Below are 17,501 nucleotides of genomic sequence, written 5' to 3'. Positions count from 1 at the left end.
TTACTCTCAGTCCTAGGGATCTAATGGCCAATCTCTATAAACAGTAAAATACACAGGATGATGGGTCTGTGATGGAGACTCCCTTGTTCAGACACATGAAGTTTATTTATTTCATATAAGTAAGTTCATTGACCTTTTCCCAATGTATTGATAACTAAAATAGAATTTTTCACCAGATGTTTTTACATTTCTTCTAGCGTCCTTCAGTGTCTGAAGTCCTAACTTTGCTCTAACCTTTCATGGTTCTAACAGTCAATGCATTGGCAAGTTCTTCCTCCTTAATCAGTCTATACAAAGAGCAATGCAGATGAAATAATTTGGAACACTCTCTCTACAGATATCTGTTTAAAACTGATTCACTGTGGGGGCAAGAATATTCCCAGACACTCCACCTGAGCTCTTCAGAAGGCAATAATTTCTGTCTCAATAAATTTGTCAACAAATTAATCTCTGGAAGCCATAAGGCACAACCCAGTGGCATCTAGGAACTATCCATGGAAAGCAGTGTTCAGAACTGAACTTCATCTTAAACTTCAACATATACACAAGCATTAAAGAACATTTATCTGTGGTCTGTGAGGATATTAACTGGCTCTCTCAATTGAAAATTGTACACAGCTAAATGCTGTTTAAAATTGTCAATGTTTCAATCATGTTTTGTGAAAAAATTACACTGCATGAGCATAGCAATATTTTCAAGAGGTTTTAAGCTTTTCTGCACATTTGGCCACTAAACAAACTCTCAACAGTTTGGGCACTAATGTATTTAATGCTGGGAGTAATTTTTTTAGCATTGTGATTGAGTCAAGCTCTGATGTTGAGCTGTAACACAACAGACTGATTGTGCCTTCATAATATTTCATGTAACTTTGGAAATTAAAAGTGAAATGTTGAAGGAACACTTTCCACTTCTGAAGAGTAATTCCAAAAAAGATTATAGTATAATTTATAATCACACACCTTAAATGTATGATTTATCTTGTCAGCATTTTAAAGGACACGTAGTTCAAAACTGTATGGAGGAACAATGCAGAACTATCCCAGAAGTATCCCAGATATTCATTAAGAGGCCTAAACTTTGCAAATTTTCATGTTCATCACACAAGCATAAAATGCACAGAAAATATGAAAGGTTTTGGTATGCCTGATTAATAATTAAAATAATCTATACCCTCACAAGCCAATTTATGAAAAACAACTACATAGTAGGAAAATCTTTTAAGTGTACTGTTAGAATCTAGCCCACCTTTTGCCATGTGCAATCTACAGTCTTTAGCCCTTCAGCAATGGGCAGTTTCTGAGCACAGGGCCACTGCTGGCCGGTTGTATGTAAGTGTTAACACTGTACTGAGAATACTGTGGACTGCCACCCATGACAATATCCTGGTATGAATGGTTGGAAACTAACAAGTAATAAAAAGGGCAAAGGGTGGCTAACAAATTGTACCTGGAAACAGACACTACTGTCTGTAACTGTACACTTTAATGCATCTTAAAATTAGATGTACCTAGAAAAGTGGCCAGTCAGTAGAAAGAAATGTGCTTCTAAAAAGTGATCATTAAGAGTAAATCTGGATGCCTACCTTGACTAAAAAGATACACCTCATATACCACCTATATATGCAATTAAAAGGTGAAGCACACAAAGAAAGCGTGATTACTCCAGGATTTCAAGCCTTAAAATAACTACAAATATGTCAAATACAGGTCAGAAATATCTGGAGGGTTGGATTGGATTTTTGTTCACACCCTTCTAGTTAGGCTTTTTTTTTTTTTTTTTTTTTTGATGAGTATGATATAATGCAGCATCTATGTATCAAGAATATACTGCCTATTCTATTGTTTAGGTTACTTTGCAATACTATAGTCATAATATATGGTGATAACTATTTTCTTATGTTGACAATGGCATGTTTTATATTTTGTAGTTTTATTCGATGCACCACCATCATGAGTTGTGCTGTTTTGTGGAGGGGAAACATGCTTCAAAGCACTGCTGTTGAGTGAAAACTACCTTTATCTAATTTGACCCTTTTATGCCGATTTCAAGATGACATCACAATACAGCTCTAAGATGTGAAATATCTAAACAAAATTACCTTAAAATGAATTGCCAGTTAGGCCAAGGCAGAAGGAAGCCTGCAGTTGAGAAAAAAAGATGAAAAGCCGATGAAAGGTAATAGAATGAGAAAGAAATGGTGTCAGAAGAAGGGTAAGAAAAATGGGCTGGGCAAGGAATTGTGGCCTAAATGTTGAGAAAAAAGCAAGGTGTGGAATGAGGGAATGCTGATGGGGAGTGTGCCATCAGAGTTCAGAGCAAGTGAAATAGACTTGGAGGGATCTCTAAACTGAACTGATATGTCCATTCACAATGGGCTTCATCACTGAAGGTTCAAAATCATACCAAATAAATGATGTAAAAAGTCACTGTGGTTTGCTCAGTGATCTTTACATAAGCTATCACCCAAATATGTGGGTTAGGAATCAAACTAGTCTCATAATCAGTTTCACTGTTAATAACAATATAGCCATACAAATATCTCAAGATTTGATCAACATCCTCAATTAATACATTGTTCTTGAATCACTCTTAACAAGCCCTTTCATCCAAAATGACATGTGAAAACTTATATGTAAAATCCCAAATATGACAAGAACGTTATTCTTTGTTAAGCGAAAACTTAATTTCAGCATTGGGTTGCCTCCATGAACTGAGCACGCCAGCAAACCTATGACGAACATATAAATCCCAGTGGGACTCCTTTTATGACGTACTTGCCCAGATAAAATCCGACTGTGTTCCCATTTGAGAAAAAATATTCAGATATATAAATTGAGACGAAGGGTGAGGCCATTCAAAAAGACGTCAATCCAGGAAAAGAGCCTGGGAGTCTTCTTCATAGAACTTTACGAGATTTTTCACCTGATTCAGGACCACGGTCAGCAACGAAGGGAACGTTTATTCTACAGATTCACCTTAGCACATGTAAGTGCTTATTCTTTACTTGCTGACTCGAATATGAACATTTTGAAATATATTTCACTATTATTTCCAAATAGACAGTTATTCTTCATATTTGTTTTGTGCAGTTTCACGTGACAGATTTTTTGTTGCTTGTTGTTTTGTTTTATTGCTGAACTTTATATTACATGAACATACAAGTTGTTTTATTGCTGGCTAATATTTTACTGTAGTCGTACTTTTATTTTCAGAACGTGCCGCCAAGCAATTTGACCACCTATCACACTTAGAGGCAGTTTAAAGAATAAAGCGAAATGGGTCGAGTGAACGCAACTGTTCCCTTCCTGTGCAGGTTTAAAGCGATGTTACAAAGGAACGTTCCCCGGCTTCTTCTCCTCATAGCCCTGTGCAGCGTCTTGTATTCGCGGACTTTAAGTTTACCCTACGCCTCCATGAGGTAAGAATGCGTCTGTTTTGTCCTACAAATCTAAGATAAATAAACGCATGGTTGCAAATGTATCGTTTTAAACCTATATTGTTATTTCGTACCTGAAATGAAAGACACCGGGACACTTTCCGGCTAAGTGTAATACTCTGAAAGAAATTTGAATTATTTATTTCACAAGGATACATTTTGTGCTGGGTAAACGTTCGATTGGGTTAATTGAGTCTACTCTTTTCAACTATTCTCATGTTTGTTTTTTCAAACAACGACAAAAATGCAAGCCGTGGTGTGTATCCTGTAATTTATTTTGTTTGTTTTTAACCTGAAGATAATTTTTACTGAATCTAAGAAGAGACGTCGGTTACGTTTCTAAACGGCATATTTTTCCAGAGCCGCGAGGCACGCAGACGGTCTCTTCACGAGCGGATACAGCAAACTTCTAGGACAGCTTTCCGCGAGACGGTATCTGGAATCGCTGATCGGAAAGCGAGTCAGGTAGGGAGGGCTGCCAATTGGCTTAATCACATCAAGGATGCAGTTTTTTCACTTGAAAACCTTATTCTGTTTTGAGAAAATGTCCCTTCTATTTTCTTTGAATAAATTTTCGAAACCACGATTTGTTTAAACGTTGATGCAATTTTTGGGAAAGAAAAAGAAACTCATTTTAATTGAAATAATATGAGAATTGTGATAGAACGTGATTAATATGACAGAATGTGGTTAAATGTAAAGAAAAAAAACTGCTGAAGAACGGGGAGAGAAAGCTCATCTTGTCTTTCTGGCTCACCATACAATGACAATGTCAAACTCAATATTATCTTATTTAATAAATATTTGTTTGAACTCTTGATCTGTTATTGAAGTTGACTTAGTATGTGTGACCATGTCCATTTATTACTTTTAAACAATCATTTCACTGACTATAACAAGAATCAACAATTGCCTGCTAAACCTTGTGATTCAGTCAAAAATCACGTTTCATCTTCTATGGTAGCAAGCTGCATTTAACTCTGTGAGCATGTGTGTGTGTCCCCCCCCCCCCCCTCCTCAATTCATACTAACCCAGTGGTTCACAACTTTCCATTTTAGTGATGATCTGCTGGAAGAGCAGTTGCCCGTGAAACGCCACTCAGATGCAATATTCACAGACAACTACAGTCGCTTCCGCAAGCAAATGGCTGTGAAAAAATACCTGAACTCTGTCTTAACAGGAAAGAGAAGGTGGGTGATAGATAAAGTTGGAGAGTTTGACATATTATATAACTTGGTTTCCCAAGCATAAGTTAAATATAGTTGTGGCATACCAGTAGAAATTCTCTTAAATCAAGGATGAATCTTACTCTGGGTCTAGGAAACTGACATATGACTGTATGATTATGTTCTACTAGGTGGCTGATTTGATCCTTTCAATATGTTTTCAGTCTAGAAGATGCTCCCACTGAGCAGGAGGAATCCACCGGAAGCGAGACAACCTATCGGGAGAGCTATGATGATATCAATGTAGATGAATTTCTAAACCATATACCATTGGTAAGCCACTAACACTAAAATAACATTACACTACAATAAGATGAACATTTACAGCATGTAGACCTTAACTCTTCTCTTGTTTTCCCTGTAAACAAATCTGTGAAATTATGCGTCATACAATTATGCATGCTTAATTCTCTCTTCTCATCTTTCTCCATCTCTTCTTCTTTTTGTCTTTATTAGCCACTATGAGGATGATGCCTGACATGGAAAAAGAATGATCAGTGACTGTCATATACAGAGTGCAGTAAAAAACAGTATTTAATTCTAAAACAATCTGTCTAAACAAAAAATACATTAAATGTAGTTATCTATAAAGTTAATGTTTACATTGTATATAACAAATACACTGTAAAGAGATTTGGCCCTGAAAAAAGATACATTTCCTTTATATGTACTCTGTAAGTGGTAGATCAATAAATGCATTAAAACTAGTTCTGAACTGTCATAATACAATCAGAGAACATGGATTCAGACCTGAAGACCACAAGTGGAGCTTGTCAACTGGATCACAACACTTATATTTGGCTTTGAACAATGTGTGTTTATGTAATATGCTCTGATCTCCATGCATTTTTTAATCAGAATAATTTTATAAGAACCTGTTGCTGTTGCCTCTCTGCTGGCATCAGTGAAAGAGAACTTTACGGGCTAGGAGGGATAGGAGCATTGGAAAATCTTTATTTTTGCCATTCAAAGGAAAATAAAAGTTTGATGAATCATTCAACTCTTAGTTTCTCTGAACGTCAATGACACATTCCACCTGAGCCAGGACATATGAGTCAAGATGTACTTTGTATCAGAAGCCAAGTCAATCATTTGACAAATAGTAACAGCTTTCATGAATCATGTCAATGATGAATAAACTGTTCATCAAGTTAATACCATTCAGGTATAATTTGGTGTTGTCACAACTACTAGTTTGTAATCTTGCCCACCTGAGATTAATCGATTTTAAAAAGATGATTAGACAGCACATACAAGAATATATGCCTATATATAGGGAAGAAAGAGAGAGAGAGTGAGAGACAGAGTGAGTGATGGGGAGGAGAAGAATTGTTTAATTGTTTAAAAAAATAAAAAGTGTTTCGTATTTACAGGAAGAGTCCATGTAGTCCACAGATGTCTAGTCTCATAAATATGTATTGCACATATTTTTCTTAAAGAACCTTCATGGGCAATGTACCTGTGGCCTTCTTTTAATACATCTGTTCAACCCAAGACTTTAGAACCATCTGAATATTGTACTTAGACTAGAAATATAAACTTTGCACAAGCATGGCTGGTTTGAACATCAGTGATTTTAGTTGCTCAGTTTTATGTTGTTCTCACTGATATCTTTAAAGGGTCTTCAACCTATCAACAAGGTGTCTGCTTTTTGGCTGCAGTTTAAGGTTTAAGCACACATATTAGCTATTAGCTATTATTTTCCTTCCTTTCCCAAATCTGAACAATAACAATAACAAATGACAAATGATAAAAAAATGATAAGATACACTGAACAATAACAAATGATAAGATACAAGAAAACAAAAGGCTCAGAAAAGGATTTAGAGTTTGTAGCAGCTGATCCTCATATTTATGGCTGTAAGGAAAACAGCTAAAATGAAGCAATAGGAGCTGATTGCTCCCAGACCCCCCAATGATCTTCTTGGAATGGCATGCTATTTTCATCTCTAACATCTTACTATAATGAATATACAGTTAGTTAAATTCTATGCATTTAGAAAAATTATAGAGGTCAGCTGTTTCTTCCCTATCTTTGGTGCATAAAAGGTCAGGAAGCATTGTAGTCAGTGAGACAAAAATATTAACCAGTGATCTTTTATATGTTTTCTGCTGCCTTGCAGTTCTCTGTAGGTGGAACTCAAGGTGAAATTTATCCTAAACAAGGGGATATTTCAGAATTCACCAAAGTTGGCAATAAATCTTTTAATATTAATTGTATGTTGTTTTGGAGATTGTTTCATTAAGCCTCAAAGAACTGATGTACGTCAAAGTGGAAGTTTTGTGAGCCAGCATGGATGGTGAGTAGGTTCTGGAGTTTTGTGATCCAGTATACTTTAGCTCCAACATGGAGTGTGAAACACGGAAGTGGAAGTGGGGTGAGGGCTTAGGACAGAAGTGCACCTTCCTAACCACAGAGGACTGGAGAGGCTGCAGGCTTTCATTCCAAACAAGCAAAAGCAAATCTGATACAATTAATTGATTGTTTGAAGACTGAACCCTAGTTAAACAAGTGGCAGCTCAGTGGTTAAGGTAATCAACTAGTAGTATGAAGGTTGCCAGTTCACTTCTGTACACTCCTGGCTTAGGGGGTCCAATGAGGCAGAAATGTCCTCTTCTACTTACCAGGTGTGATGTGGACCATTTTCCCCATGGTAAGCAATACTGAATGATCTAGGGAGCAAAAGCCGTTTGCTCACATTCTGTGTAGTACACTACATGTCAAGTATGAAGCCATTTCAGATTGAGTCCAAGACTAATTCAGTGTATTGAATTGTGTGGTGTAGTGAGTGATTTGGCCAAGCTACATAGAGACAGGGAGCTCATTAGTGCTCTTTGCTGCCAGGCTAATTGGACCGGGTGAATGTTGCTGGTAAAAATAGACAGGCCCCTGTCCACAACACAGACCAGACCCTACTGTTCTGGTAATTGCTGCCATACTATTTAAATCGATGCCCACGTAGAAATGGAAAGCCAGTAACCACTATTTTTGTGTGTGCCTGCATTGATATTGGCATGCATGTACAAGAAAGTCTTTTTGTTCTACTTCCTCTCTGCAGATAGGCAATTCAACTGACAAGGAAATGACCACACATTTCATTTCCTTGTCAACTGAACTGCCAATGGACAAATCCCTCCCTCCATCACTTTCTACATATTCAAGGTTCCACCTTATCACATCCAGACCAAAAGTGGCTTTTTTCAAGGAATGCTATATTTAGAGAATATCTTGGAAAGATCTACTTTCTTTGATGTCATAAACACTAGTTTGCTGTGCACAGTAATAGAGGCAAAACATGCTCCTTGACATTTAACTGTTGTAGCATTGCAGCACTGCATGAGTTCTGTTGTTCTTCATCTGACGACAGGATCTCTCAGGAGTGGACATGGTGGGGTGGTAACAGTGGTTAAGTGCCTTAATTGTGCCTAATCAAGCATTCAACTGTAAAACAATTACCCAAAAATACTTCTTATATGGTATCTTAATGATCAGTGGTGGGTTTAAGATTGATCAGATATATGGCCACAGCCAGTTATGATCGCGATCAGAACATGATAAGATGGGGTCACTTATTACTGGATTCCCTGCAGCACTGAACAAGTGATTGTCCCAGGCAATTGTCATTAAATAAAAGGAGATTGAGAAGTTTCCACTAAGAGTGGAAAAGTGTGATTTACAGAGAGTATCCCGTCAGAGAAGGGATAGCAAAAAAGTGGACAAATATTTTAAACATATTTTGTAAATAAAGTAAATCAACCTATTCATATAGGCTAGTTTATAAAAATATTGTGTATAGGACACATTTCTATGCAAGAGTGGTATAATCAAAACTGCTCATTAGTATGGCTGCAGGGACTCACTGTGTGCACACTTACATTCAACTTTTGGCAAGATTTTGAAGAATTCTGTAATGTAAATCTCTAGGCAAAATAACAGGAAATCTGACCAATGACATTTATGATTTTCACTATGCGGGGGGAGGGCCTATAGCAGCCTGGCCCTTTTCCGCTTTCTAGGTAGATCACTTCAAATGGTGACTACAAGTGAGACATACATTGTGGTGTAACCAATTGAAAAGCCCTTTCAAGACTACCCTTTAATGAAATCTCAATAATTCAGCGAGATTGGCCAGAATTGTTGCAATTCGGCCACATTGGAGGGTTTGAGAGCATGAACCGCCTTTTTAAGGTCACGCCACAACATCTCAGTTGGATTCAGGTCAGGACTTTGACTAGGCCTCTCCAAAGTCTTCATTTTGTTTTTCTTAAGCCATTCAGAGGTGGAGTTGCTGGTGTGTTTTGGATCACTGTCCTGCTGCAGAACCCAAGTGCGCTTCAGCTTGAGGTCACGAACAGATGGCCGGACATTCTCCTTCAGGATTTTTTGGTAGACAGCAGAATTCATGGTTCCATTTACCACAGCAAGTCTTCCAGGTGCTAAAGCAGCAAAACAGCCCTAGACCATAACATTACCACCACCATATTTTACTGTATGATGTTCCTTTTCTGAAATACTGTGTTACTTTTACGACAGATGTAACGGAACATACACCTTCCAAAAAGTTTAACTTTTGTCTCGTCAGTCCACGGAGTATTTTCCCAAAAGTCTTGGGGATCATCAAGATTTCAAGTTTTCCGGCAAAACTGAGACGAGCCTTAATGTTCTTTTTGCTCAGCAGTGGTTTTCATCTTGGAACTCTGCCATGCAGGCCATTTTTGCCCAGCCTCTTTCTTATGGTGGAGTCATGAACACTGACCTTAACTGAGGAAAGTGAGGCCTGCAGTTCTTTGGATGTTGTTGTGGTGTCTTTGCACTCTTGGGGTAATTTTGGCTGGCCGGCCACTCCTGGGAAGGTTCACCACTGTTCCATGTTTTTGCCATTTGTGGATAACGGCTCTCACTGTGGTTAGCTGGAGTCACAAAGCTTTAGAAATGGCTTTATAACCTTTTCCAGACTGATAGATCTCAATTACTTTGTATCTCATTTGTTCCTGAATTTCTTTGGATCACAAGGATATTTTCGGTCTACTTCACGTTGTCTGGCAGGTCCTATTTAAGTGATTTCTTGATTGAGCACAGGTGTGGCAGTAATCAGGCCTGGGTGTGGCTAGAGAAATTGAACTCAGCTTTCCAAAGATGCGATAACCACAGTTAATTTATGTTTTAACACACATTTAACACACATTTAAGTGTGACAAACATGCAAAAAAAAAAGAAGATATCAGGAAGGGGGCAAACACTTTTTCACAACACTGTATATAATTTCTAGAAGACTATGAGAGATATGCCTGGCTAACAGCTGGCCTGCTGCATACATGATACTTTTGTTTTGTCAATTTTATTTGTATTTGTATTGAATTTTAGGGACTGCTGACCTGTATTTTTAATCCATGGAGTTGTCAGATGTCTGGTCAAGAGAGCTATAGATGAAAGCAGAAAACAGTTACATTCAAAAGAAAATGTCACAATCACAGACACTGTGATTGTCACAGTCACAGACACAGACACAATGACACAAGTGTGTCCCCAGTTTTTAAAGGGTAGGTCCAGAAATATCTTTCAACAGGAAAATTGCATTCCTTTGCCCAAGCAGGTTGACACACCATAATGTGGGAATCAGCTTTTTCCTTCATTGTTATAAAAGGGTGAACGTGTGTGTGTGGGTGCTCCGAAACTGAGGTTGTAAACATACTGCTTATGTCACAGTATGTCCAAATGTGCTTAGTTGCAGGATTCAGTGGCTGCTGATGTAGGGTAATGAAAGGAATGCAATAATGTGGCACCCCTGAGCACTTTTCCCTGCAAAAGGTCAGTTCTGAGATTAACTTGACCATAAACTCTTTGATTAGCAATTTATTTTTTTTTACTCAAACCATTTTTTTCAAATCCACTGTTATCTATGTATGATAAAACACAACCTATGTGTCTTATGAGTGTAACATCTATGGAGATGGAAGGAAGATGAGGATGGGGATACAGAGATGTCACATAAGCATAAGAGCTATATTTAGGCTTTGCATCATGTTCCTGAACATGTTCCTGTTCATGTCTCATCCTAGTCCTGTTTTTTGGTTTTGGTGGCTCTTGTTTTTGTGACAGTCATGGTTGGTTGAATATGTCTTTTAAAGAACTGTGATACCAACTTACTTTAGAAAGTGACCAGTCTAACCTGTCTGAACTGTTCCTCTTATTTTGGTGCTTTTCAAACATAAGAGCCAGCATCCACAGATTGACAAAGGGATAAATTACATTATAATGACTTCCACTGTAAAATCATAGCACTTCTAGTGTCATGGTTGTCCATCTCTATGGTTTCCACGTCTCATGTTTCACTTTTCCAGTCCCGTTTCAGCCCTTGTTTTGTGTATCATGTATCCTAGTACTCTACGTATTGGCTCTATGTCCCTGGACTACTCCAACGACTACGACTCTGGATTTGCCCTTAATAAATCTCGCTCTTGGGGCTCATGAGAGCACCCTGGAACATCAGCCCTCCACCACTCTCAGTCAACAAAATTGAGTGACAAAAGAGAGGTGAAGTGACAGCATCATAACATCCCAGTTTACCATAACTGTCAATGCCATGAACCCCCAGGTCTACACATTTGCATAAGAAGGGAAATATTAAATAAAATGCCTGACTGTATAGGTTTTCAGCCTAGTTTTAAATATTGAGACTGTGTCTGAGTCTCTAACATTTACAGGAAGGTTATTCCATAGTGCAGGAGCTTTTAGGAAAAGCTTTGCCCCCTGTGGTGCTAGTAAAGAACTAGTAAAGCCTGCACCTTTTGATCTAAACAGATGTGGTAAGTATTAATGCACAAGGCATTCGCTAAGGTACTGTGGGGCAAGACCATTCAGTGCTTTGTGGGTCAGAAGTATTTTATAATCAATACGAAGTTTGACTGAGAGCCAATGTAATGTAGTTAAGATAAGACTAATGTGATCAAATTTTCTAGTTCTAGTAAGAATTCAGGCAGCTGCATTTTGAATTACCTGGAGCTTATTTAGGCACTTAGTGGTACAGCCAGATAGTAAGGCATTACAGTACACAGTCAAATCTTGAAGTGATAAATGCCTGGACTAGCTTTTCTGTATCATGTGAGGAGAGTATGTTCCTAATCTTTATAATGTTCCTGAGGTGGAGAAAGGTGATGCTAGAAATATGATTTACATAAGATTCAAACTAATTACTCCACGATCTTTAATTGTTGAAGATGTGATTGGGTGAGCATTGAGGTTCGTTAGGTAATTAGAAAGCGAGTCCCTAGCTGTCTGGGGGCCAGTGTAGCAGTGGAAAATAGTATTTATGTATAATGTCACCCAGAGGTAGCATGTATAAAGAAAAAAGCAGAGGCCCTAGAACACATCCTTGTGGGACACTATAAGTCACCTTATTTTATGCTGAAAAGTCTGCATTTATGTTAACAAACCGGTAGTGATCTGCTAGAAAAGATTTAAACCGGGAAAGGGCTATTCCCCTAATCCCAACAACATTTTCGAGTCTATCTAGTAAAATTTTGTGATCTATACTGTCAAATACTGCACTCAGGTCAAGCAATATAAGCAAAGAAACATAACCCTGGTCAGAAGCCAATAATAGGTTATTAGCTACTTTTATTCAGTGCAGCCTCTGTACTCTGAAGAAACCTAAACCCTGACTGAAAAACTTCACGTATCTGGTTCTGAATCAGTTATGAGCTTAGCGGCTGAGCTACAGCTTTTTATAGGAACTTGAAAATAAATGGAAGGTTTGAGATTGGCCTGTAGTTTGACAGTTGACATGGGTCGAGAGTAGATTTTTTTGTTAAGTGGTCTAATTACTGTCAATTTGAATGATTTTGGTACATAGCCAATATTCAAGGATGAGTTTATTAAATTTAGTAAAGGTTCAATTACTTCAGGTAGGATTTCCTTAAGTGTGTGGGCAGTGACTCTAGTTAACAAGTGGAGGATTTTGAGCGTGAGATCTGGCTCTTGGATAGGTGTAAAGAATTCTAGTCTTTTTTTGCTTGGTTGTTCTGATCTCTAAGTAACTTCCCGATGTCACGTTAATTTCTCTGAATATTATCTCTAATGTGCTTAATTACTACTATGTGATGTAATCTGAGCATTGGTCAGTTTTATTCCTACTTAGATGTGCAACTGTACTAAATAAAAATCTAGAACTATTGTTATTTTCTATTAGGGTCAAGAGATTCTATTAGGGTCAAGTGGTAATAAGTGCCTTTCTATACTTGAGAAGGTTCTTCTTCCACGCGAGCTGGAAGACGACGTTTTGTGTGATTTACGTATCTTTTGAGTGTTCTGTTTCAAATTGTGAATGTGATCATTATACCAAGGTACTAATTTTTAGCCCCTCATACTTTTTTATTCTTAAGTGGAGCAACATCATTGAGTGTGCAGCAAAACACTGATTTTAAGCGTTCATTCACTTGGTCAAGTTCTGTGGGGTACCAGAATATCCGAGCCACAAATGATAAGCCTGGGAGATTCGCAATAAATCTAGTGGCTGACAATTGGTGTGTCTGGTGTGGTAGCGAGGCAAGGTTGCTGTATTGTGGCTCAAACGTAGTTCAAATTAAATTAGGGAATGGTCTGAGATGGCATCATTCTGGGGTAGTATGACCATGTTCTCCATGCCTAAATCATATGTCAGTGCTAAATTGAGCATATGTTCTCTTATACATTGGGTGAAACCAACTGATTCTAATATAGAACTACAGGTCAGTCTCGGGGGGGTTTTAGGTACTATCAAAGTGAATATTGAAGTCATATAGTGGCTTTCTACTAGAGTGGAAATCTGCAAACACATTAATAAATTCTGAATAGGGTCCTGGTTGCCTGTAGATGCCAATTAGTGGAAGAGGCTGGGTGTCTCATCACAGGCTACATTGTTTATGCTAGAAAAAATAACTTCAAATGGACTCACTCAACCAGCTTTCTGGTTTACGCCTAAAAGACTCCTTTGCAATCTGTGCATAGTATGCAGTATTAAGAGAGAGAAAAAAAAAAAGTGCTAGTAAAAAGTTGCAGATGTAATAGACAATTTAATTTTTACATCAGCTCAGAGAATAAGTAAAGATAGAACCAATTCAGACAGACTAGCAGTCTTGCTTTCCAAGTGGCATTGCCTGTAAGGAGCTGTTCTGGACGCAGCTAAATTCAGTGAAGAGAAGCACATTTCATATCAAAATCAGCTGCTTTCTTTTCTAGCAAATTGCATAACCACAGCATTAACATGTCATAATTAAATTCTTCTTTCAGGTATAGTACCGGCAGCCCATGAGTATTTAGCTATTCACAACCCCCAAAAGAAACTACCAAATCCAAAATATTATGTGAAACTCGTGAAGGGACAGGAGTATTGAAAAACCACGCTTTCAAACAACATAGTTAATGCCATCTAGCCAGCAAATGCAACAATATCTTGATAACATCTTTAAATATGACTATATTCAAGTCACAGCCAGTCATATAAATAAGACAGTTTAACAAAATTTAAGTAGAAATGGCCTTAAATGTCACCCAACAGTGACTCAATATATTTGCAGTTTGCTGCATTAAGAAAGGCATTGGCACTTTGAATGATAATATGAATACAGAATAAGTGCAACAGATAAGTGAGGAACGCTCAGACCTTCATAAGTCAATAGAGAATAAGAAACAGTCTTAAGATTTGAAATCACTAATTGAAGAAAAGGTGTAAAAATATAGGTCTCTTTATTCAGCCATGTAAATATTTACAGTTTGCATTGACAGACAAATACTGTTAATTTCATTCATACTTTTACATCACCTATAAAACTAATGCAAAACATTACATCACATCATTTGAGACAGCTGTTCCATCCTTTTTTCCTTGGTAATCAATGATAGCAATTTACAAAAACATGAGCCAGTACCACATACAGTATGACCTACACATTATTTTAAAAAAACAAAAAACAAACAAAACAACAAAAAAACCTCTAGAATTTAAAAGTTGACTGTAAAAGTTGATCTTAAAAAAAGAAAGGAAAGGTGCAATTGGTGTGCATTCCTTCACAAGCTCAAAGCCGTCTGACATTGCGTTTGCTGCGGGCAGAACCTGCAACAGGCTCAATTTGCGAACGTGGTAACGAACGAACCACACACCTCTGGCAAGGGGCTGAGCCATGGTAGTTGGACTGACACAGTGAGCAGAAGTCGAAGGCACAGCTGGCACGCATACATACGGCCCTTTGCGCGGCAGCATTGAGGCGTGCAGGAGAGCCACAGAGGCGGCAACAACGTAGCTCCTCATGCACTTTCAACGATTTAGCAGCCTAATGGAAAATAAAAATATCTGTTCTCAGGTCTAGCATGAGTGGACAAGTAAAAGACTGGAAACTGAATTCAAACCTCGTGTCAAACTACAGAAAAAACGAGATCTGCCATGTTACAAAAGGATACCCTCTGGTTTCCATTACTGATGCACCATAAAACACAAAAAGGAATGTATACAGAGTACAAAACTTCTTACCTCATAAAACTCTGTAAAGCGACTTGGCTTAGGTGTGCTTAAAATGCTGTCTGTCTGATGTATGGTCTTCTTTGGGGTCTTGTGGACAGGGGTGGAGGAAGCTACACTCTGTAAGCAGGAAAACACCACCCTGCTAAGGCCAAAGTCTCTGGATAAAGACCCAACTGACCTTGCTGGGGCCTATAAACAAAATGAGAAGGGGGTTGTAGAAACAGGAGTACAGGTGTATTTTCATTTAGTTTATTTATCTAAAAAGAAGAACACTTCTCACCTTTAGAATTTTTTCTGCTCGTCTGCATCTCTGAAAGGCTCCCTCATCTTGCCAAATGATTTTCCACCATGTCTTGCTGACCATTTTGCAGCTGTTAGAAGTAACAGTATAAATTCATAGTGCAAATTTACACTGTGCATTTAAAATATTGGGTTACAGTAAAAGAACAAGCTTACTTTATTAAGTCCCACTCGCCCAATAGGGCCAGGATTTTGGTGAGGATGTGTTTCATATCCTTCTTCAATAGTCCACAAAGAATGTCCACATAATCCAGACCCATCTTTCCTCCAATGACATTATGGAGGCCATAGTTTTTGGCTATCTTGTCAATGACAGTCCAATCATAGCTTTGTTTTTTTCTGTAGTTTTTAGCCAACTCTTTGCAAACCTCCTCCTGGAATTTCAGTACAGGAAGGCAAGCATATTTGGTATCAGAGCAAACATCTGAAGAAAGTCTAGATTCTGTTTCCTCTGAACATCTCTCTATAGCGTCCGCACAATTCGTGTCAGTATCTCCGTGATCGATTTGGCTGTTCTGAAGGGAGAGGTAGCCACTGTCCTCTGCTAAACTAGAACTGCTTAAAATAGGTTCGTTGTTATATATCTCCTCCACATAACTCTTTTCTTTGCAGTTCTCTTTATTATGAGGACCTTTCAAGTTGCCATCTCCATGGCGGAAGACGGTGGGCGCGCCAGGAGAGCGCGGGGCTTTTCCTGAGTTGGCGGCGCATATTTTTCGCGGTGTAGCCTGTCCCTTTAATTGCGTAGCGGCTTCCACCTTCTCCTTTTCTGTGTGGCGGGAGGCAGCTGAGGTTTTACTCCAGTTCAGACACTTCATAATTGTAACCGGCTTTTGGTTACGGTGTACGGCCAAAACTGTTAAAAAAAAACCAAAAAAAACATTACATTAACAGGAAGCTACCCGTGTTAGATAGGTCTGTCTGACTAACGTTGACTAGCCAACACCCGCAGTTAAACTATCATGAAGGGGGATTGAAAGCAGAAACTGGGCCTGGCGAACAAAGTCGACAAAATTAGCTGGTTACTCGGCTAAATACCAGTTGGCTGACTCCTTACTACATGTTGTAAATATTTTAGAAGTTTTCTGCCATAGCACTTTGTCTTTGTAAGTTAGCCAGTTTCTAACGCTAGCTATCCTGACTAGCGTTAGTTGCCCCAGCAAGCAGTTACCTAGTTATATCATCGTTAGCGTTAATTCACATCCATTTAATATAATGCAGCTAGGTTAGCTAGCTAATATTGTAACGTGTTAAGCAACCAATTTTATGATAACGAATTTCAAATTTAGTCGTCTTAACCTGCAAAAATGGCCGCTTTCTCCAATGTGCATAGCTATCCGAAGCGGCTACATCATTGTAATGTTAGTAGTTAACTAGTGTTAACTGCTTAGCTAGTTATAGCATAATTTACAATAAGAAAAACGTAGCTAGAAATCAATTTATTTAGCTAGTTATCAATCTAGCTAGCTAGATTAACGATGATGGTATACCCATTGTCAAAGTAAAGTCTTACCTCACGGTTAGATTTATCTAACATCGAGGGGTGATTGTTTTACGCGCCTAAGATGGCCAGCTACTCTCGCTCCCAACTAGCCAAGACAGCGAGTTAGTTAACCTGTTGGTTAACAAATGGCCTTGGACAAATGTAAGCAAGCTAAATCTTAGCCACTATACTGAAGAACCCATCATGGCGATATAGATAGCGTTTTCTTGTAAAAATTAACAATACACAACTTTAAAATGCTCGAACATCGTTACCGTAGCGTTAGGTTAGCTAAACAACTAACATTACGCCAGCTACCTAACCGCCTAGCATCGAGTGTGAAATAAGGTTACATGCTAAGACATCGTAGAAACTCGAACAAAAAAAAGTACCTTTTACACCTTACCTCGAAAAATCAAGCTTTAACTTTTTAGATAGTCCTCAGAACCAACCTTTCTTGTACTGAGTGGTGTACACTCTTTCCACATAGCTAGTTATCTAGCTATCTCCCGGTAATACAGACGCCTGAAAAAGCGCCACTTAGTAAAACATTTGAAT

The 17,501-nt window shown here is 38.2% G+C and overlaps 2 protein-coding genes across 3 annotated transcripts; one reads left to right on the top strand and one right to left on the bottom strand.

The window, feature by feature from the left end:
* The first annotated feature begins 2,851 nt into the window (after nt 1-2,851).
* Nucleotides 2,852-5,574, top strand: vip (vasoactive intestinal peptide). The gene is made up of 6 exons (XM_027028064.2): nt 2,852-2,986; nt 3,315-3,419; nt 3,798-3,902; nt 4,497-4,628; nt 4,829-4,937; nt 5,121-5,574. Coding segments are annotated over exons 1-6 (462 nt in total). The 5' UTR covers nt 2,852-2,984; the 3' UTR covers nt 5,130-5,574.
* An 8,791-nt stretch (nt 5,575-14,365) lies between these two features.
* On the bottom strand, nt 14,366-17,473 carry fbxo5 (F-box protein 5). Of its 2 annotated transcripts, none has more exons than XM_027027891.2 (5): nt 17,350-17,473; nt 15,617-16,316; nt 15,441-15,531; nt 15,170-15,349; nt 14,366-14,972 (listed from the first exon to the last, which is right to left on the bottom strand). In XM_027027891.2, the coding sequence occupies exons 2-5, from the start codon at nt 16,276-16,278 to the stop codon at nt 14,718-14,720; spliced, it is 1,188 nt and encodes a 395-aa protein (XP_026883692.2). In that variant the 5' UTR covers nt 16,279-16,316; nt 17,350-17,473; the 3' UTR covers nt 14,366-14,717. The 2 variants fall into 2 exon arrangements, with proteins under 2 accessions (XP_026883692.2, XP_026883698.2); XM_027027897.2 differs by lacking the exon at nt 17,350-17,473 and adding an exon at nt 16,974-17,030.
* Nucleotides 17,474-17,501: the final 28 nt, after the last annotated feature.

This window comes from Electrophorus electricus, chromosome 11, assembly GCF_013358815.1.
Source record: "Electrophorus electricus isolate fEleEle1 chromosome 11, fEleEle1.pri, whole genome shotgun sequence".
Classification (NCBI taxonomy): domain Eukaryota; kingdom Metazoa; phylum Chordata; class Actinopteri; order Gymnotiformes; family Gymnotidae; genus Electrophorus; species Electrophorus electricus.
This window is presented reverse-complemented; position numbering and strand designations above follow the sequence as displayed.

Coding starts and splice junctions, on each gene's coding strand:
- vip (XM_027028064.2), top strand. Junction 3,420..3,797: donor TTACCCTACGCCTCCATGAG/GTAAGAATGCGT, acceptor ATATTTTTCCAG/AGCCGCGAGGCACGCAGACG. Junction 3,903..4,496: donor CTGATCGGAAAGCGAGTCAG/GTAGGGAGGGCT, acceptor TTTCCATTTTAG/TGATGATCTGCTGGAAGAGC.
- fbxo5 (XM_027027891.2), bottom strand. CDS start 16,278: ATGAAGTGTCTGAACTGGAGTAAAACCTCAGCTGCCTCCCGCCACACA. Junction 15,532..15,616: donor GGCGAGTGGGACTTAATAAA/GTAAGCTTGTTC, acceptor TACTTCTAACAG/CTGCAAAATGGTCAGCAAGA. Junction 15,350..15,440: donor GAGCAGAAAAAATTCTAAAG/GTGAGAAGTGTT, acceptor TTTTGTTTATAG/GCCCCAGCAAGGTCAGTTGG.